Below are 21,473 nucleotides of genomic sequence, written 5' to 3'. Positions count from 1 at the left end.
GCACCCTCATCAGGCACCGGCGCATCCACACTGGGGAGAGGCCCTACGAGTGTCCTGAGTGTGGGAAGAGCTTCTCAGACAGCTCTAACTTGACCCGACACCAACGGAGTCACCACTAAGGGAAGCCCTGTGAGTGCCCCGAGTGTGGGAAGAGCTTCGTGCTCTGCTCCAGCTCCATCCCCAATGGGAGGATTGGTGTTGGATGGTAGAAAAAAACACAAAAACACAACAAACAAACAAAAAACCCCCCCAAACAAACAAACAAAACAACAAAAGAAACCCAAAAAACCAAAACCAAAAACCCACCAAAATAGTGATACGCACAGAAGCAATATAAAAACACCGAAATCAAACAAAAGGAATAGTCAGCTTCGAAATAAAGAATGGAGAAAAGTCATGAACTAACATTTCTCTTTTTTTTAAACTATGGAGAAAAAACTCTTGTTTCCTCTAAAACATGTAAAAATATTTTGAAGTGAATATGACTGTTCCAACTGTACATATAAAGAAAAGCATTAATATTAAAGTAAACAAATGTTAAAATTGCAGTAATCTCCTAGGTTTAAATAATAAGAAAACCCCTGCTGTCCCCCCCAATAAAACAAAAAGGAAAAAACTCTATTCTCAAAAATGAAGTAAGGTTTTGTTTAAACTGTTATAATCCTTAAACTGTGCATCAGAAGTTAATATAGTCCTCAATAAAAGTTATGAGAAAAATTGTTAGTCTGTATAAAGGATTTTTAGATAGTAATCAGATTTCCATTCTCCTGGGAAGCTAATCACTGTAACATCAAAACAAGAAGAATCCGTTTTCTTATGAAGAAATCTCCATAGACTGAAAAAAAGTCTCCTCTTTCAAGTAAATGAGTGAAAAACTATTTTAGAGATGGTAGACTGAGTTGTTTTTGTACGTGTTTAGTATTAAAAAAAATGTATTGAAGAAAAAGCTGTAGCCTAAAGTTTTCTTCTAAGGGTTTTTTCTTATAGTTTCTAGTAATAAAATTTCTCTTTATACCATTTAAAGTAAAACCTGTTTTTTGTCTACTTCTTAATCCTCTCTCACAACAAAAAAATTAAAATTAATAAACCAAAACTACTACATTTAACCTCAGTGATTCCAGGATTTTGATTTCCTATTACCCAAGGGTATCTTCTGGAGCCAAATGGTGATTGACTGGGGCAAAGACCAAGATTTTGGAGACAGTGGGGTGGAAACTCCTCCAAAAATGTTCTTCCCTCCCTCCCAAGCACGTGGATACTCAGCTCGCACAGACACAGAAATTCTTTTATTTTGGCCTTGATTTGCTTTTCATTTCTCTTCATCCCTTTAAAACATCCAACACGGGGTAAAAATAAAGACACTGAACTGAGACATGGGTGGGGACACGGGGGGACAATGACATGGTGGGACACAGACATGGAGAGTGACATGGGGACACATGGACATGGAGGGGGACGTGGCCATTCGTGGGGACATGGGGGGACACGGGCATGGATGGAGATGTGGGGGACAGTGACAGGGATGGAAACATGGTGGGGACACAGCCATGGGTGAGGACATGGTGGGACATGGCCAGTGACATGTGGGGACACGGCCACGGCCAGTGCCATGGGGGGAACTTGCAGGGGCTGTGGGGGATGCTGGCTTGGAGGGAGTTGAGGGTTCCTGGCAGGGACTTGGGGCTCGCTGAGGTCTTTGGGGACCCCAGGCCGAGCGGCTCCGGCTGCGCTGGGAGACCCTGGCGGAGGTTCTGGGGCAGCTGCTCAAGGACCCCCTGCCCTGGAGCCCCAGCCGGGCATTGGGCTCCTGGAAGGGAATGAACGTCCTTGTCCCCAGCAGGACAGATTTCTTATTTCTTGCAGGTGCAAACGGTTCTCTTACCAGAATAGCTTGTTGTGTTCATTGTTTTCATGCTTAAGATTGTTTTCACCTGGGAACAAGCAAGTAACTTAGCTGCACATAGAAATGACAGGCTAGCTATTAATTTAGCAGAGAGCAAGACCTGATTTTATGAGGCCTTCCTTTTATAATTTGTCTACCTGACTGCAACATCTCACCCTTTTTCATTAATTCAAGGAAGGCTCATATGTTCTGATGATAAAATAGCTCTCTCTTGTGAGGGTGTTATCTCATTAAGTTTATCACTGGTTATCTCTTAGATATGGGATAAGATACACAAAAGACCGATTACAATCAACAAAACTTAGCAAATTCTATCATGTCATTGACACAGGGTTTCACAGCATGAGAAAACAAAAGAATAATGTCCAGTGTCTCCTAGGGAAATGGGAATAAATGACCATTGTTTTAAAGTCCAAATAGTCCATTAGCTGGAAATGTTAATCTTTGACATCACTGAATCCAAGTGCTCTTGGATCCTGGAACAGGGAATAACTGAAGAAGGTTAGTAGGAACACTATACCATGATGTTGACACAAGGCTTTTGTTGGCAATTTGCCTGTAAATTTCCAGACACAGCCATGTCTTGGCAGTCCTGCTTCTGGTTTTGTTCTGGCCACGAAGGCTGCATGGTGATTAAGTTCTTTTTCTTCTCACTGGGCTTCATTTTCTTGGAGGCAACTGATGTTTGGCTGAATGAACAGGTGACTGCTTTGAACTTGTTGATGATAAAAACACATGCATACCTTCTCCTTAAGTTAATGACTTAATTAGTCTTTGTAAATTCAATTAATGAGGTTTACCTAAAAATATTTTCTTTTTTTTTTTGTATAAATATTGCATTATTCATATTTCCTTAGGAGTTAATTTCCCCTTCTTTGTTTTAAAAACAGCATGCGTGACTCTTGCACTGAACATGAAGGGAACATCAAAACAAAACAATATATATAGTAAAACCAAACACTTACAGCAATCGGGAATAATTCAGATACAACAATATAAAACATTTCTGATAACAGATATAATTAATAACACATCTGAAATTACAGGATTACCAAGCACTACAACATTGTACCATCATCCCAGTGTCTGCAACAGCTGATAAGCCTCAAATCAGTGAAGAAGTGGATAATCATCACCGGAAAATGATTTGGGACGAAATGAGCGCAGAGCCGCCTGTGGCTGCAGTGCAGAGGCAGCTCCCAAGTCGGGCAGCAGACGGCGGGGGGGAAGCTCCGGGCCCCGCGGGGAGAACGGGAGCCTGAGCCGGCGGCGCTGAGCAGCGGGGGCTGCAGCCACCCGAAAGGGGGGTGGGAAAGCGCCACAGCGGGGAACGGGGGGGCTGTGATACCCCCTGAGCCGGGGCCTGAATCCTTAAAAACCGGAATAATCACGGACGGAGACCCTGTAACTAATTAAAGTTACAAAGTGGTGTGTTTATTCACCGGCACGGGAGTCACCTCCCAAAGGCGTGACCGCCCCGAACAAGGTTCTTTGCCCTCTATTTATTGCCCAAGATCTTACATACAATACATGTGCATAACCCCAGCACCTCCCATCCCCACCCCATATTAAAATGAGCCCATTCGTCCTTCACGTGTGCGCAGTTTTTCTCTTGAATTGGGTCGGTGCTCTCGAAATGGGTCAGTGGTCTCGAAGGATGAAGTCAGGAGAGTCTTCATCAGGTCTCTGTGACCCCCTGGAACAATCCAAGGCCTCTTGCTTTGTGATTAACTGTTGTGTTCCGTCAGCGGATTCAGGATCCAGGGTGGTGTGTCGGTGCATTGCCTCTCACAACGGGTCTAGAAATTCAGAAGGGACCCTGTTTAATAGCATACAGGGCTGACCAGTTTATGGTTCTAGGAATTGCTCTTTCCAGCCCCTTCACTATTAATTCCTGGTATTTTGTTAGCTGTGCTGCTCCCTCTGATCTATTAGCATTCCAACCTGGATCCTGAAGGGGAAATAAATCCTTAATGTCCTCCTGTGTTGTTCTGCAATCATCCTCAGCCAGATCTTCAGCCACCTTCAAAGCCAACTGCTTCTCTGAGTCTGTTAAAGAATCAAGCAGTAGCTGGAGGTCAGTCCAACCAGGCCTGTGCTGTCTAACCATACACTTCATTCTCTTAGCACCACCCATTGGATCGCTCTGATAACTCTTAGCAATCTTTTCCCAGGAATCCAGATCCAATGCAGAAAAGGGAACTTTAACTGGCACTGTTGTTCCCTCAGAGGTTACTGTCTCCCTCAGAGGAGCCTCTCTAATTTGTTTTCAGGTCCTTGATGCTGTGGGACCCTGTGGGGAGGGCCCTTCCTCCTCACTGTCACTGGGGGTGATGGTGGGTACAGTCAGGTTGGCTCTCATGCTTTGGGAATTGGGGGAAATCCTGCTTTAATTCCTGTTCTCCCGAGGGAAGGTGATGCAGGGGATGAAGTGGGGATAGAGGCTGGAGTTGATGGCTACTCTGAATCTACTTTCTCTATCACCCCTCCCCTTTCCTGCCTTTTAGAGGGTCTTTTAAGCAATTCTTCTGTTTCTTTTTCCTGAGCTTCCATACTATGTATCTTGTCAGGATGTGTGCATCTTTGGTTTATTGAACACTTACTGCAACATCGCTTGGATTTTCCCCCGTTAGCTTTATTATCTTTTTCCAGAGCCAACACTGAAGGGTCAGATGGTGGCCTAATCCCACAATCCCTTTGCCACTTGTAGTGATTCCAAAGGGTGGAAAACATCAGCATAATAACCTCCTGCAATTTTTGTTCACGCCTAAGTAAAAGCATTAGCTGTAACAAATTTTTACAGTCAAGCGTCCTGGCTGGTGGCCATTTCACCCCTCCTCAAGTCTTTAAAGTGGCCACCACTGCGGGCACAGCTTAACAAGCTGTCTCTTGGTTTCTGTACCACCATGGCCCACCAGCTCTTTCCAACGTGTCAAAATACATCCCAAGGGGCTGTCTTTAGGAATCTCTCTGCTCTCACTCGCCCCCATGCTGAGAGTTCCTCCTCTCTCAACGCCTTTTAATCTTGTCCCAACTCCGAAGCTTCACCTGGTGATAATCAGGTACAAAGGTACACTGAGCACACTCACCCCTAAGGATCTGTGCTGGTTTCTGTGGGGTTCCTGAAATCCCGTTTTCTAACAGCTCAAATATTCTATTGCTACCGTGTGCCTCCTGACCAGTGACCAATAAAATCCATATAACTATCTGGGTAGCCTTTTATTCCTTTCTGTGACAAAGATCGCAAATTCCATTTCTAGGTATCCTCCACTTGTGTACTCGCCAGACCCACAATTCTCGACAAATTACACAACGAAACACAACCCACGGGTTACAGTCACAGCTCCCCCTTGGACAGGAAAGTTCCTTTGGCCTGGGATCCCCCTCCCCGAACCTTCTATTCCTAGGCATATAATTTTACCAGCAGGAGAGAAAGGGAATAAATAAAAGCAACTGAAGGAAAAGGGTTAACAGTGAAAGCAGCGAACCAAATCACTTAAGCTCTGCAATTATAATCTTTGACACAAGATGGCTGTGTTGCCTAAAGAATGAAACCTTTCCACACAAAATGGCGATATCTTTCTAAAATACTCACAACGCGCACTACACAACTAAAAAAAAAAAAAAGTTCCTTTTTATTCACCTCTAAAGGAATTAATGTATCACAACCAAACACTTCCAAACACTTCACTCACAACACTTTTACAAAATGGCAAAATTCAAAACAAAAATTCGTTTTCTCCCCCTTCAAATTTCTGATCACAGTTCGCTGGCAAACCAAACCTCTCTCGTTGTACCTTGGGCTGAATATTCACAAAGCCACGCCGAAAATCCGGCAAACTTCGGCCAAGGCACAATTCCTCTGCGGGGGGAGGGTAGCTCTGAACTCACGTCGCTGCCTCTCCCCTCCGCACCTAGGGACCAACAACAATTGTCAGAATAGTGCCCCACACACTGGTGATTTTAAAGCCTCACAAACAACTAACTATATTTTCTCGCAGTTAAAACAGCCGCAATTAAAACTTCGGGGTTGAACGGAAACCGAGAAATGTTGCTCAAAGCTGCAAACCCGCAGTACCGAGTACCGGGGTTACTCCCGACTGTGCCGGATGTAATTTCAAACCGCACCCACACTGCTCGCTTCTTTTAAACACAAAACAAACAGCTTAAACACAAAACTGCCGCTCTCACCCGGTAATACACCGTTCACAATCTGACTGCTTGCACACACACAGAGCCAAAGCTCACACACACAGCCAAAACTCACACACACACAGCCAAAACTCACACACACACAGCCAAAACTCACACACACAGCCAAAGCTCACACACACACAGCCAAAGCTCCCACACACAGCCAAAACTCACACACACACAGCCAAAACTCACACACACACAGCCAAAACTCACACACACAGCCAAAGCTCACACACACACAGCCAAAGCTCCCACACACAGCCAAAGCTCACACACACAGCCAAAGCTCACACACACAGCCAAAGCTCACACACCACCCCAGCCCCCGCGATTCAAGTGTAATACAAGTGCTTTGGGTTCCTCCGCCCTCCCGGGTGTATCTCTTCTGCTAATCAGCCGCAAATCTCAAAATTCTTCCACAACCTACACATACATAAATTCAAAACACATACACTACTTTGCGAACATGCTCCCAAAACCACACAACCAAAGTGCATACAGCACACCGCTAACCCACAGTCTAAGCACACAAAACAAGTTCCATCCACACGCTCAAGAACACACGCGCATCTGGAGCACACAGACTGTGATCACCATATTCTGCAACCCAAAAATGGAGTCACCCACACACCACCACTCGTGACGGATCCCTCAAGCTAAAAGCCCACCACGCTGCTTTTAAACCACAGATAGAACTGGAGCCACCACAGCTCCCGTACCACAGCCCTGCCATGAACGCTGTTATTGCCCTGCCCCAGCCCTGCCCACGCTGCCGGGCGAGCTCCGCTCCCCGCGGCCGCCACCGGCCCCGCTTCGGGACAAGAGTTCCTGGGGCTGTTACTGATCTCACCCGGAACACAAACCACTGCCAAATTCCACGGAAACTTACAAACAAATCCACTTCAGGCTTTTTCACTGCGCGCTTGACGTCTCGCAGCATCTTATCAGTTTGCCTTTCTTAAAAGTGGTTATCTTTAATTTTTAACCATACCTTTTTTGTCCGTATCTCCGGCAGATCTCGTTCTTTCTCCCGGGGTGCCAGCGGGGAAAAGGAGCCCTCTTCCTAGGAAGATCCCAGGTGGGCGCCCAAGAGGGATCCCGAACCTCGCTGGCCCTCGGCCAGAGAGAAGAGAGTCCTGCCGCGGTCACCAAATGATTTACCAAAATAAGAGTATTGGCCTATTACTGATACCCAACTGTGACGGACAAAAGACTCTTTAACAATTTAAAGTTAGAAAGTGTATGTTTATTCAGTGCTGGACAGCAGCCTGAGGTAACCCTCCAATACACACTGCAAAATTACAGGTGATCACAGAGTCGATTTATTGACAAAAGCATCAAACAAATTCATAATACCAGCCTCTCCCATCCCCCGCTTCCTGTGGTAATTAGCTTGAATGGCTATTAAACATGCGTGGTTGGCTTCTTGAATTAAGTCTGGGGTCGTTTTTGTGGGGAGGGGTCTTAAAAAGAGGAAGAAAGGCGAGTCTTCCTCGCCCTGAACTCTCGACCCTTTCTATCGACGACAATACAAATGGCTTCTGGGAGAACTCAAATTTTCCCTCCCTTCATGACTTTGAATAAGTTTCTGCTTGCAATTGAAACTACTTACTAGTTTCATCTGTTCCCGTTGCAAGCACAGCCGAGCAAACATAAAATGACAGTCAATAAATTATTTAAGTTTCAGATAACCATCTGAAGGCCAGTTTCTTCTAACTCTTAATTATTTTCAGCAAGGCCTATGTTTATTCAGCGCCGTTTAATAAACTCTAGTAAATAACTAACTTTTAACTAATCCTAATTTCTCTAAGACTAAGTGTTTCACTTGGGTGACACATTGTAGTGTATGCACCCCATGCCACAGCAGCTGTACACAAACTAAAGGGGGGACATTGGCTGGCCGGGAATAGGATGCTTAAATACCAATCGCTGTTATTAGAGCAGGATGGTGTTACCTTGGGAACAACTTCTGTTGTTAAGCCTGCCATGTTTCTGTCCTCCACCTTAACTGACGATGTGCCTGATCAGGACTGTTTGCAGACAATTGAAGAGGTCTATTCCAGCTGGCCAGACCTGAAGGACGTGCCCCTGGAAAATCCAGATCGGGAGCTTTTTACAGATGGCAGCTAGCCCAGAGAGGACATGAAAACATTTCAACATTTTTGTGTTGAAAATCTTTTGAAACATCTAAAACAGGTAATAATAGGAAAAGGAATGACTGACATTGTACAATCAGTAGTGAGCAAATATGAAATCTGCTGTAGAAACAACCCTGATATGAGAAAAAAAGTTGTGTTAGGAGTAACAAAGGCCAGGGATCTTCCTGGAGATTACTGGCAAATGGATTTTGCAGCATTACCAGGCAAAGAGGGACACTGGTCCATACTGGTATTAGCTGACACTTTCAGTGGATGGCCGGAAGTTTTCCTCTGTTGCACTAACACAGCCAAGGAAGGAGTGAAAGTTTTGCTCAATTATGTAATTCCAAGGTTTGGGGTTCCCTTGGGGATGTCATCAGATAGGGAACAGCACTTTGTCACAACAGTGGTTAAAGAAGCGAGCCGGATTTTGGGAATTACTTGGGATCTGCACACACCTTACAGACCCCAAGCGAGTGGTGAAATTGAACTTATGCATGGGACCCTCAAAACACAAATTAGCAAACTTTGTCAGGAAGCATCCATGACATTGGTTCAAGCCTTGCCTGAAGCTTTACTGAGTATCCACATCCAACCGAGGTGGAGGGAAAACATCAGTCCCTATGAAATACTGTATGGCAGCCATATCAGATTCCACATGTTCCAGGTGAAATTCACATGAAGGGCAAACTTGATTCACAGAGATATCTAATGGCTTTGGCTCCACATTGCAGAAGCTCCAGAATTACATCCTGCTATCCAGACCCATAGGACTGGACACACCTGCACATCCCTTCCAGCCTGGACACTGGGTCTGTGTGAAGTGGTGGGACAGTGATCCTCTACAAGCCAAGTGGAGAGGACCATTCCAAGTCCTGCTGACCACCTTCACTGCAGTCAAAGCTGCTGGCAAAGGATCCTGGATTCACTGCTCCAGAGTTAAGAAGGGTTCTGCTCCTGAAACTACTAAAAGAACAGAGATTGATGCAGATAAAAATATGTTTTCAATTATTCCTCTTCTATGCCCAAAGAAATGTTCATAACAATCATTATTCTTCTTTGCATGATAGCCAACTGTGCAAGACATTTCTACTGTTAGATATTTATCTATTATTAGATATTTATCTGCTGATAAATATTTCTTATTGTTATTTACTATATTTTAGATACTTATCCATTATTAAACACCTATTATTAGCAGATATTTAGAATAGAGACTTGACAAGGTAAAGGCCTTGTTAAGCCTTTAAAGGGGGGAAAAGATGCCTTAATTTTCAACTTTCATATTTTTCAGATTCTGTGCTGCCCTAGTGCATGACTCTGAACTTCAAATAAAATGTTAGCAAGTTCTCTTCACAGCTTAGTTAGACAAAACAATCATTTTCCAGCCTGAGAACCAAGGACACCATTGCAGCTTCAGGCCCAAAAATTGTAAACAACAATGAATTGAGGAGAGCAATCTGGGTGAATGAGACTTCATAACCTGGAGCTCTAATTGGACAATTAACTCCAAGATGTAAATCGACCAAAACTGATAAAAGTGTGGAAATCTGTGACCGCTCGTCCATCTTGGGTAGAGCCACGGCCGGGCTCTTGTGCTGCCCAAGGTGAATCCTTTGAAGGCCTTTTAGTAAAAACCTCCTTGACTCCTTTAACTCTGTCCAGCCTCTCTGGGCATCAGTTGGAGATTCCCCAGTGACCCTGGTGATCCGTGTTGGGAACACACCTGGCTGGGGGGCTCCACATCTTCCTGTCTCCCTGTGGACACCTGGATGAATGCAGGGGCAGGAACGTCCATTGGGGCCCAAACTGACATTGGGAATTCCTTGGGGAGAGCAGATTTGTTGACTTTCAACCCAAAAAAAATCTTCTGCATTCAGTCCTATCTTCTGGTGGCATCAAAGAATACTAAACAGTCTTGGAGATCTTTTCCAACCTCAGTGATTCCACAATTTTGATTTCCTATTGCCCAAGGATGTCTTTTGCAGCAAATACTGATGAACTGGAGCAAAGACCAAGATTTTGGAGACAGTGGGGTGGGAACCCCTCCAAAACAGGTTCTTCCCTCCCACCAAAGTACATGGATCCTCAGCTGGCATGGACAAGGAAATTCCTTTCTTTTGGCCTTGATTTGCTTTTCATTTTTCTTCATGGGGTAAAAATAAAAAAATATTTTTACCTCAAGAAGAATTTTTAAAGACCTTGAACTGAGACATAGGTGGGGACATGGGGGGTGTAATAATTATGTTGAGATGGACATGACTGGCATCATCAGCAGTCCTTTATTAAAAACTTTTCATGCCTTATTTCAATGGACTTCTCTTAGGCAACTCTGACTCCTTCCCTCACAGGCAGCTCCACACAGCTCTGACTCCTCCTCTCTCTGCAAGTTTCCTTCTTCCTTCTACATCACTGGCTAAACCCCAGCCTGTCCCTTATCTGGCCACCTAACCCTGTCTGTCACAACAACTTCTTACCTTATCTGTCCCTTGCACAACCCCATGTCCCTTCTCTCCTCACAGCACAGCCAGCAGACTCCACCCCAAACTGCAGCAGATCCTCAGTCTCAAGCTCCAACTGTAACTGTGACTAGTGGCCAGCTAGCCCACTCTTTTATAAAACACCCATCCCCATTGGGCAGGCAAGGCTGTTTGCACTCCTCAGTAATCAGTACAGGTGTAATTCATTGGGAAACATTGCCTTCTAGCCTTTCAACCTATCTTCCCACAAATTCCCCCTTTTTTATTTAATTAAAATAAATTGACATGATGACACATTCACATATTTCACCTCAGACTAACAGTTATACAATTGTTTGGGCAACACATCACAATAAGGACATATACTTGAAATCTCAGTTCTCAAATATCACAAGTATGCTTAGCTTTACTTCATGATTGTTTCTTTCAGCAAGTTCTTATATAAGAAATAATTGTCTGCATGCTGTAGATTGATTAGACATTTACCTTTCCCCAGAGCCGAGAGTCTTATTACTTTTCTCCTCACATATAACCAATTTATTCCGGTTTCATTACCCAAAGTGAAAGTTTACAGCAGCATTAACAACCACATCCAATTAATTCTGATTGATTCTTCATTCTTTTCTCATTGATTGTTAACTTTCTTTTTAAAATTACTTTGGTTTAAATTTGGCTTTTAGCAGTACAGAACATCAACCTAAGGATTCTCTTAGCTCTGAAATGCCTTTGTGAATTAAGCTTGATACATTACCCAGATTCTCACAGTACATACTATTAAAGCTCAAGAAGCAGAAAGCTGCAATTCATAAACACAATATATATGTTTCAGCATCAAATAGACACATTGCATTCAACAGCAGAACCACCATCTCCAGCTTTTCCTGTGTCTTGTTCCTTTAATTACTTCACTTGTTCCTTCTTCAGCTTAGTTGCTTTTGTAAAGTTATTTTAGCTAACTGCTGTGCAGGAGTAACATATTTGAACTTGACTCTTAATTCAGCTTTTTGGGGGACACAGAGACAGCTCTGGCAGGCTCTGCTTCAGGGACAGGCACATTCTCAAGCTGAACTTCATTCTTCTCTTGCTCCCCATTAACTTCAATTTCTAGCTCTGATTCTTCTTCTACCTCCTGCTCTGTTTTCTATTCTTTTAGAGTCTCATAGAGCAATCTCCAGGTGGCAGTCAAATTTGCAGCTGCCTTGTCCCCTTTGCATACTGCATCCCATGGTCTTTCCCCAACTTCTTTCCATACTCTAACACTAAAGGCAGTACTTTCATCAACCTTAATAACATATTTTTTTTCCCCAAGTGTTTTTTTAATACACATAAAACAGTCTGTTGCCAGTGGCTCATCTGGATAAGCATCCCTTCAGGTGTCACAGTCAATCAGGTTCAGACCAGCGGCTTCCCCCACTGCTCTCAGCTTCCCTGGGCTCCATCTCTGGCTGTACCTCACCCTACAGCCCAAGTCCAACCACATTGGCATCACCATTATGTAGTAACTATGTTGAGACGGACTGGACTGATACCACCATCAATCCTTTATTAAAAACTTTACATGCCTTCTTTCTGTGGACTTCTCTCAGCCAACCCTAACCCCTTCCCTCAAAGGCAGCTCCACACAGCTCTGACTCCTTCTCTCCTCTCTGCAAGTTTCCTTCTTCCTTCTACATCACTGGCTAAACCCCAGCCTGTCCCTTATCTGGCCACCTAACCCTGTCTGTCACAACAACTTCTTATCTCATCTGCCCCTTGCACAACCCCATGTCCCTTCTCTCCTCACAGCACAGCCAGCAGACTCCACTCCAAACTGCAGCAGATCCTCAGGCTCAAGCTCCAACTGTAACTGTGACTAGTGGCCAGCTAGCCCACTCTTTTATAAAACACCCATCCTCACTGGGCAGGCAAGGCTGTTTCTACCTCTCAGTAATCAGTACAGATGTAATTCATTGGGAAAGATTGCTTTCTGCACTATCCTTTCAACTTATCTTCCCACACTTATTCTGTAAGGCTTTTCTTATTTCCTATAGTTATGGTCACCATCATCTCATGGTCATGGTCACCTCACAGTCACCTCATGGTCACAATTGTCTCACAGCCATGGTTGTGTCATGATCATCTCATGGTCTTGATCACTACATAGCCATGGTGTGTTGTGGTCATCTCATGGTCACCTCTTGGTCAAGATGTGTCATGGTCACAGTCATGATCATCTCATGGCCTCCAGCATTTCATGGCCGTGGTGGTGTCATGGCAATCTCGTGGTCATCTCATTGTCACCATCATCTTGTGGTCATCTCATGGTCATGGCCATCTCATGGTCATGGTCATTTCCTGATCATCATCATCTTATGCTCACGTCACCTCGTGATCATGTCATTGTCACCTCATGGTCATCTCATGGCCACGATCACATCAGGGTCACCCCAAGGCCATGGTTGTTTCATGGCCAACCCATGGTCATCTCTTGGTCCAAATCATCTCTTGGTCAGGGTTGTGGTTGTGTCATGGTCATATCATGGCCATGGTCACTCTCATCCCATGGCCATCTTGTACTTGTGTCATGGCCATGGTCATGGCCAGGGAACCTCTCCAAGCCCCAGTTTTGGAACACTCAAGGACCATTGGGGGCAACAATGCCTGGCCTGACCCCTCTCCCATCCCACTGCCCTTCCAGGAGCCTGACATGGCCAAACCTGTCAGGGCTTGGCCTGCCCTGACCCCGGGCTGGTGTCAGTGAAATGGCTAAATAAATAATAAAGGGACAGGAATGACTAAAGGGCTAGAAACTGAAAGTGTAAGGAGAAATAAAAAGGGTGCACAAAAGGCCCCTTTAGAAGACCCTAAAATGGGGTTGAGCAGACACTGATACAGACTATGAAGGAATGTTCTAGAAAGCTTCCAGCCAATCACAGACCCTTGTGCAGTCTCTATTTGCATGGTTATGCCCAGTAGTTCCCATAATCCTTTTCTTCTCCTCTACTGCTCGCCATAGTGTGACTGGATGTTGTCTGTCTTGGCTCCTCAGTGTCCAGGGTTGTTACCTGCTGTGGGGCCAGTTCACAGCCCGTCCCTTCCAGGATGGACTGCTACACAGACTCTCCTGGGGACACATTGGATATGGGACATGGAGCAGGAAACAAAACCTGGGGGATGGAATTGGGTGTGGCTGAGAAACCCTCATTTTGCTCCAGGTGTCCCCATCCCAGTCCTGGTGTCCCCATTTATGTGTCCCCATCCCAGTCCTGGTGTCCTCACACTGATCCTGGTGTCCCCATTCCCATGAATGTGTCCCCCACCCTAGTCCTGGTCTTCCCATCCTGCTCCTGGTGTCCCCGTCCCAATTCCTGCTGTCCCCATTCCCATTCCTGCTGTTCCCATCTCTGTCCCTTGCTGTCCCTATCCCATCCTGGTGTCTCAATCCCCGTGTCCCCATCCCTGTCCCCAGTGTCCTTATCCCTGTCCCCAGTGTCCCTATTCCCACTCCTGGCTCCCAGTGAGGAACTGTCGGCCACTGGAGGAGGGAACATGGATTTATTGCCCCAAGCAGGATTTATTGCCCAAAGTAGGATAATTTCACACCAGAAAAAAAGCATTGGGAATATTTGTAATTCTTAGCTTTAAAACACTGGAAAATGGGAAATGTATCTGTTAGCAAAAGCTGAGGGTGGATGGGAACAGTGGGATGAGCTCTGCTGGCATCTCCTGGTTTCCTGGGAAGAGGGAAGGGGCCGGATCCAGCTCCATGGATCGCTCAGGCAATGATTTCTGTCGGGATGAGAGAGGGTCACGGTGTCACCCTCTCCATGTCCCCATCCCACAGGATGGACCTGGCTGGAGCCCATGGAGAGTGGGAGCTGTTTCGGAATCCCACCTCATCCCGCCCCAATCTTGCTCCATCCATCCCACGCGATCCCGCCCCATTCATTCTGCCCTAATCCCACTCTGGAATTCCACCCAATCCCTCTCCATCCATCCCACACCTACTCCATCCATCCATCCATCCATCCATCCATCCATCCATCCATCCATCCATCCATCCATCCACCCCAACTCACCCTGCTCCATCCAACCTGCACCAATCCTGCCCCATCCATCCCACCTGATCCCACTCCAGAATCCAGCCCCGATTCCACTCCACAATTCCATCTGATCCTGCTCTGGACCCCTGCATTGATCCAGAATCCCTCCCTGATCCCAATCTGTCCATTCTGCCCCGATTCTCCTCTGGAATCCCACCCAGATCCCATTGTGTACCTGCACTCAAGGCGTTGGTTCCCACGTCATTTCCTGCAGAAAGAGAAGATCCATGAGATTCCAGCACAGATCCAGTTAATCCACTGGGAATAACTCCAGGATCCATCCTGGGATCCAAACAGAGAGGACTCAGAGCTGGATCCACCACTGGTACTCACTGGCTGCCATGCTGCATCCATTCCTGTCCCTCCTCCCTGTGGAAAAACAGTGGGATCGGCGTTGGTGGCACAGGATTCCCAGAACAGTGCCAGGTGGATCCATGCTCCATCCAAACCCCCATCCCGTGCGTTACCGGATTGGCACTTCCAGATGACAAATCCAATGAGGACAATGAAGATGATGATGGCAGCGACGGACACAGTGACCACCACAGTGAGATTCCTGCCAGATGTTGGCTCTGAAAAATGTGGGATGGTGAGGAGGGGGAGGGGAATCCCCATTTGGGAATTCCAAATTCCCAATTCCCACATTCCCAGCCTCACCCCAAGCGTAGATCCCGGGCCCCGACATTCCAGGATGCTCCACCCGGCACCGGTACTGCTCCCGCTCCTCCGGCCGCGCCTCGATCCTGGCCCAGGTGTGGAAGGTGCCATCGCTGTTGGGAACGATCCCGCCCCACTCCGTCTCCTGATCCCAGATTTCATCCCCCTTCATCCAGTTGACTGCGATGGAGCTGGGGTAGAATCCGTACGCGTGGCAGGACAAGATCAGCGTCCTGTGTTCCTCTTTTCCAGACACATGGACATCAGGGGGATCTGGAATGGGATAACGGTGAGATACATCCATGGAATTCTATTGAGTCCATGGGTGAGATCTGCCCCTGGAATTCCCACTGGAATTGGATGGGGGTGAGACCTGCCCATGGAATTTCCACTGGAATAGGATGGGGTGAGATCTGCCTGTGGAATTCCCACCGGAATTATCACGTTCCCAAGTCCTCCATTCCCAAATCCCACATGAATTCTGCTCCCACCTTTGCGGTCCAGCTCCTTCTGTCCATATTTGACGTATTTCTGGAGCCACTCTGGGCATTCATGCTCCAGGTAATTCGCCTGCCTCTCAACCTCGTTCGTTTCACTTTCCCAGTACCTCCTGCTGATCTCAGCAGCGCTGTCGGCCGCCACGAATCTCCTGGATCCCAGGTCAAAGGAAATGAGTTCCCGCCCATCGTAGCCATTCCGGAAGGACCCACGGACGCTCCCATCAGATAGGAGCTCACAGCCAAAAAGCCATTGTATGGTGTGGAGACCTGGGGGAATTGTACCCACAGAGTCCCAGTCCCACAGAGCCCCATTCCAGCCCTATGGAGCCCCAGAGTCTGATGGGGATCCACAGAGCCTCATCCCAGCCCCATGGATCCACATCCCAACCCATGGATCACAAGATATCCCATACCAGCCTAATGGATCCCCATCTCAGCCCCTTGGTGCCTTGTGAATCCACATCCAAGCCTCATAAATCCCATTCCAGCCCTATGGATCCCCATCTTAGCCTCATGGAAACCCACCCCAGCCCCATGGATGCCACCCCAACCCCACAGATCCTATCCCAGCCCCACAGATCCCCCCCACTCACCCCTGCTCTGGTTGTACCGGTCCCGCAGTATATCCAGGTTCCTGGCATCCATGTTCTGGTTCCCCACGCAGATCTGGGTCTCCCTATCCCAATATCCCGGCCCGACTCTATCCTTTATCCACTGCGTCAGCGGCTCCATCCGGCCCCGCTCGCTGTCATAGCGCACGAAGGGGATCCCATCCAGGTATCCAATCATCATGAACTGAGGGATCCCTGGGCTGGGCTCTGACACCGCCACATCCAAGTAATACAGGGAGTGAAGAACTGGGGGGACACAGAGATTTGAGGGGATTGAGGGGGTCATGGATCAATGAAAGGGTAACTGGGAGAGACGGGAATGGGGTGCATGGGGTCCCAGTGTCCAGGAATGGTGGCTCAGGGGACTCCCACTATCAAGGAAAGGGGGATACAAGAACTGTGAGACGTGGGATGGGAGTTCCAGGGGATTCCTGTGCCCTGGAAACGGGGCTCAGGAGTCCCCGGTGTTGAGGGAAAGGGGGGGTTTGGGAGCTGGGAAAGGCAGGAATGGGGGTCCAGGGGGTCCCTGGTTCAGGGGAAAGGGGAATCTGGGGCTGGGAGAGGCGAGCGGATCTTGGAGGCGCAGCCTGGGAGACAGGAAAGACACTGAGGAAGTGCGGTGGGGGAGGGGACGGAAGGAAAGGCCGAATTCCAGGGAGTTCATCTGGATCTTATTGGATTCGCGCTGCGACCTCCCCTGAGACCCCTGGGGCGGCCGGGACCCTCTGGGACCCCGTTTCAAATAGCGGCGGGAGTGGAAAACGGGGGAGACACGAAAGTTGGGAGGTCCGAGGCAAAGGTGAAGGGCGAGACTGAAGTCTGGGAAAGGGGGATGGCGGAAAAGGAGGTGCAGGGTGTCCCAGGCCTTGAAATGGAGATTCAGGGGTGTCCCAGTGCCCAGGAATAGGGGTTCAGGGGGTGTCCCGTACCGCGATTCGGGGTGCAAAGGGATCTTGATCCCCAGGAATGGGGGTTCAGGGCGGTCCCGGTGCCTGATGAGGGGGTTCAGGGCGGTCCCGGTGCCGGGGAAGAGGGAGTCACAAAACCCAAAATGTGGCTATGGGAGGTTCCCGAGTCCAAGAATGAAGGTTTACGGTTTAGCCCGGAAATGGAAGTTCAGAGCGGTCGAGGTTTTAGGGGTCCCACTCACCTTTCGTCGCTCCCCCCGGGTCCCAGAGGAGCCCCAGGAGCCCCAAAATCGGCCCCAGACCCAGCGCTGGAGCCATCGCGCTGCTCCGCTGCGGGCACGCCCGGCTCCCCCCGCCCGGCTCCCCCCGCCCGGCTCCCCCCGCCCGGCTCCCCCCGCCCGGCTCCCCCCGCCCGGCTCCCCCCGCCCGGCTTCGCCCCAGCACTGGCCCCGCCCCCAGGGCGGCCTCCGGCCCCGCCATTGGCGCCGCATGTTCCTGTCCGCCAATGGCAGCAGTATCTCTCAGTGACGTCATCAGTCGCCGGGTAGATCCCGGCCTCGCAGGTTGGGGCGCAGAAGCGACAGAGACCGAGAGAGCGCGGTGGGGAGAGGGGTCGGCGGAATCCCAGAGAATTCCTCTGGATCCCTCTGATCCCCGCTGCGATCCCCCGGCGGCCCTTTGAGAACTATCTGCAACTCCCTGAAACCCCCCTTAAGAAAGCTCTGGGAGTGGAGAACTGGAGGGACACGGAAATTTGAGAGATCCAGGGGTACAAAGGTGAAGGAAAAGGGAGGGTCCGGGGTCTGGGAAGGGCGAAATGCCCGAGAAGGAGGTGCAGGGGGTCCCAGTAGACGTGACGGGGATCCAGAAGGGGGTCCCAGTACCGAATAAGGGGGTGCAGGAGGTGTCCTCATGCCCAGTAATGGGGGTTCAGGGGGTCCCAGGATCAAGGAAAGGGGGTTGAGGGCAATGGGGGGTCCAGAGGGTCCCTGTGCCCAGGAAAGGGGGGGCACGGGTTGAGGAAAATAGAGAGTGGGGGCTGGGAAAGGCAGGAATGGGGGTCCAGGGGGTCCCGAGGACAAGGAAAAGGGGGACTGGGGTCTCCGAGAGGGAGAGGGTCGGGAAAGGGGTGCGGGGGGACATTGGTGCTGGATGAAGGGGTTCAGTTGGGTGCCGGTGCTGGATAAGGGGATACAGGGGGTTCTGGTGCGCGGGAATTGGGGGTTCAGGGGAGTTCCGGTCCTGAATATGGGGGTTCAGGGGGTCCCGGAACTGGGGAAGGTGGTCTCAGTTCCTCCGAAATGAAGATTCAGGGAAGTTCCCGTGCCCAGAAATGGGGTTTTCTAGGAGTTCCCATGCCGGTAACTCGGGGTTCAGGGGGTCCCGGTTCCCAGGAAATGGGGTTTCGGGGGTGGTTTCCGTGTACGAGAATGGGGCTTCAGGGGGTTCCACGTTCCAGGTAAGGGGGTTCAGGGTATTTTTCGACTGGGCAAGGGGGTACAGGGGGTCTCGGTGCCCCGAAATGAACGTTCAAGGGGGTCTCTGTGCCCAGGAAGGGGAGTTCGTCCGGAATTGGAAGTGCAGGGGGGTCCCTGTTCCCAGCAACGGGGGTTCAGGAGGGTCCCGGTGCAGGGGGCGGTCACCGGTCCCCGGGCGGATCCCGAAGCCGCAGCTCGGGAGACGCGAAAGTGATCGGGGAACGCGAGGAGGGGGAGGGGACAGAGGAAACCCTGGGAATTCCTCTGAATCCCCTCCGGGACCTCCCAGGACCCCCCGCAGGACGAGCAGAGGGTGGAGAACTGGGGTGGACGCAGAGACTGGGGGGTCTGGGGGCGTCCAAGAGTCAGGAGCAGAACTGGTAGATTCAGGAAGGTTCCAAGGTTCAAGGAAAGGACTGGGAGAGGCGGGATGGGGGATCCAGCGGGTCACTGTGCCCAGGAAAGGGGTCCAGGGGTCCTCGGTTTTGAGAAAAGTGGATTTTGAGAGCTGGGAAAGGCAGGAATGGGGGTCCAGGGGGTCCCTGAGTCACGGGAAAGAGGGAGCTGGGGCTGGGAGAGGCGGGCGGATCCCGGGGACACAGGATGGGCGAAGGGAAATCGAGATGGGAGTAAAGGGGAATTCCAGGGAATTCATCTGTTCCCACTGGATCTCCTCTGAGATCCCCTGGGACCCCCCGGGACCCCGGGGGACCCTCTGAAACGCCCTTCCAGGAAGCGCCGGGAATGGAGAACTAGGGAGACGCAGAAATTTTGGAGATCTGGGGGTCCAAAAGCCGAGGAAGAGGGCGCATCTGGGGTCTGGGAAGGGCAGCATGGCCGGGAATGGGAGTGCAGGGGTGTCTCAGAGCACTGACGGGGGTGCGGGGGAATCCCAGTCTCGGATAAGGGGGTGCAGGGGAAAGGAGTACGGGGCTGTCCCCGTGCCAAAAATGGGGGTTCAGGGGTTCCCGTTGTGGTAATTGATAAAAGATTCGTGTTAATCACAAAAGTCTTGGGGTTCGTATAAACCAGAATACTAAGGTCTGAAGTGAAGCATGGACGCTAGATAAAGGAAAATATATGATTAAATCGTTCTGTTTTAAATCACCATGTTACGTTATGTTGTGTTGTGTTATGTTTCCCAGATAAGTTATATCTGCTGCCAGCTTGCAAAATCACACTTCCGGATAGCCCTTCCTGCCTTTGTTTGATCACTGCTGCCTATCTCAAGGACCAGACTTCCAGATTTCCCTGGTGGTTGTCTACAAAGACCAGATGTTTATCTGTGAGACTGACTATCGCCCAGAGGCTTTGTGAGTTTGGATACAGATGTTTATTCGACCACCACTGCTTACTTGGCAAAATTATGACAGAAAAAAACCCAAAATTAATGATTATAATGAGAAACCATAGTATAAGAAGAGGCTGCAAACCAAGGTTGGGTGGAGCGTGGAGTGGGCGGTGACCCCTCACGTTCCCCAGCGCTGCTTGATCTGTCTATATCAAATAAAGCAATCTAAATTTTGCTGAATATCGAGACTTTTGTCTCTCATTTATAACAATTGGGAGGTGAGAGGAGTGATGGGATCTGGGGAGATCCAGACCATTGCCAGATCGTGGTCAGCTCATGTTCATCACGTGGTCACTCATGGTCATCTTACGGTCATCTCCCAATCACCATCATCTCATGCTCATGGTCGCCTCATGGCCAGGATCATGTTATGGTCATGGGCATGCCGTGGTCATCTCTTGGTCACAATACCTCATGCCCATGGTCATCTCACAGTCATCATCATGTCATGGTCACAGTCATGGACATTTCTTGATCACCTCATGGCCATGGTTGTGTCATGGTCATCTCATGGTCACTGCATGATCCTGGGCACCACATGGCTGTGTCATCATCATCTCATGGTCACAGTCCTCTCATAGTCATGGCCGTCTCTTGGTCATCTCACAGTCACAGTCATGTCATCATCGCAGTCATGGTCATTTATTTCCTGATATCCATCATCTCATCTTCATGGTCAACTCTCAGTAATGGTCACCTCATGGTCATGGTCATCTCATGGTCATGGTCATCTCCTTATCGCCATCATCTCATGGTCATGGTCATCCTGTGGCCACAATTATTTCATAGCAGTGGTCATATTGTGGTCACCTCATGGTCATCTCCTGATCTCCATCATCTCGTTCACAGTCATGGTTGCATCATGGTTATTTCTTGTTCTTGGTCATCTCCTGATCCCCATCATCTCATGTCCATTGTCGTCTCACTGTAATAGTCATCTCAGGATGATGGTTGTGTCATGGTCATCTCATGGTCATGGTCATCTCATGGCCACAGTTCTGTCATGGTCATCTCATATCAGGGGTCGAGGATGGTCCCCAACAATCCTTTTTAGGCTTTGCGGATATCAGGGCAGAAGTGGCAAAAATTAAAGAAGAACGGAACAACAACCACAACTCAGAAACATAAAAAAATTTATTAATAATGAAAGTAAATGTGGGATCAGGCC

The 21,473-nt window shown here is 48.7% G+C and overlaps 1 protein-coding gene and 2 long non-coding RNA genes across 8 annotated transcripts; 1 reads left to right on the top strand and 2 right to left on the bottom strand.

Moving 5' to 3' along the window:
• Positions 1–3,323: 3,323 nt before the first annotated feature.
• LOC148217945 (uncharacterized) lies at positions 3,324–10,401 on the bottom strand. Of its 6 annotated transcripts, XR_015800682.1 has the most exons (4): positions 9,965–10,401; positions 7,092–9,204; positions 5,701–5,817; positions 3,324–3,952 (listed from the first exon to the last, which is right to left on the bottom strand). It is a non-coding gene; the product is annotated as an uncharacterized LOC148217945 (long non-coding RNA). The 6 variants fall into 6 exon arrangements; XR_015800680.1 differs by having other exon boundaries at positions 7,092–10,401; XR_015800679.1 differs by lacking the exons at positions 7,092–9,204; positions 9,965–10,401 and adding an exon at positions 6,990–7,054.
• Positions 10,402–14,310: 3,909 nt separating this feature from the next.
• LOC148217944 (class I histocompatibility antigen, F10 alpha chain-like) lies at positions 14,311–17,875 on the bottom strand. The gene is made up of 8 exons (XM_088158339.1): positions 17,719–17,875; positions 16,551–16,814; positions 15,949–16,224; positions 15,458–15,730; positions 15,268–15,372; positions 15,134–15,169; positions 14,976–15,008; positions 14,311–14,486 (listed from the first exon to the last, which is right to left on the bottom strand). Exons 1-8 carry the CDS (start codon positions 17,792–17,794, stop codon positions 14,473–14,475), a joined length of 1,077 nt encoding a protein of 358 aa, XP_088014465.1. The 5' UTR covers positions 17,795–17,875; the 3' UTR covers positions 14,311–14,472.
• A 162-nt stretch (positions 17,876–18,037) lies between these two features.
• LOC148217943 (uncharacterized) lies at positions 18,038–20,485 on the top strand. The gene is made up of 2 exons (XR_015800662.1): positions 18,038–18,253; positions 20,100–20,485. It is a non-coding gene; the product is annotated as an uncharacterized LOC148217943 (long non-coding RNA).
• Positions 20,486–21,473: the final 988 nt, after the last annotated feature.

The sequence above is a fragment of the Sturnus vulgaris genome, unplaced genomic scaffold (genome assembly GCF_052056855.1).
Source record: "Sturnus vulgaris isolate bStuVul1 unplaced genomic scaffold, bStuVul1.hap1 Scaffold_198, whole genome shotgun sequence".
NCBI classification, from domain to species: Eukaryota; Metazoa; Chordata; class Aves; order Passeriformes; family Sturnidae; genus Sturnus; species Sturnus vulgaris.
Note: the sequence above shows the minus strand (reverse complement) of the source record. Positions and strands in the feature narration are given on the sequence as shown.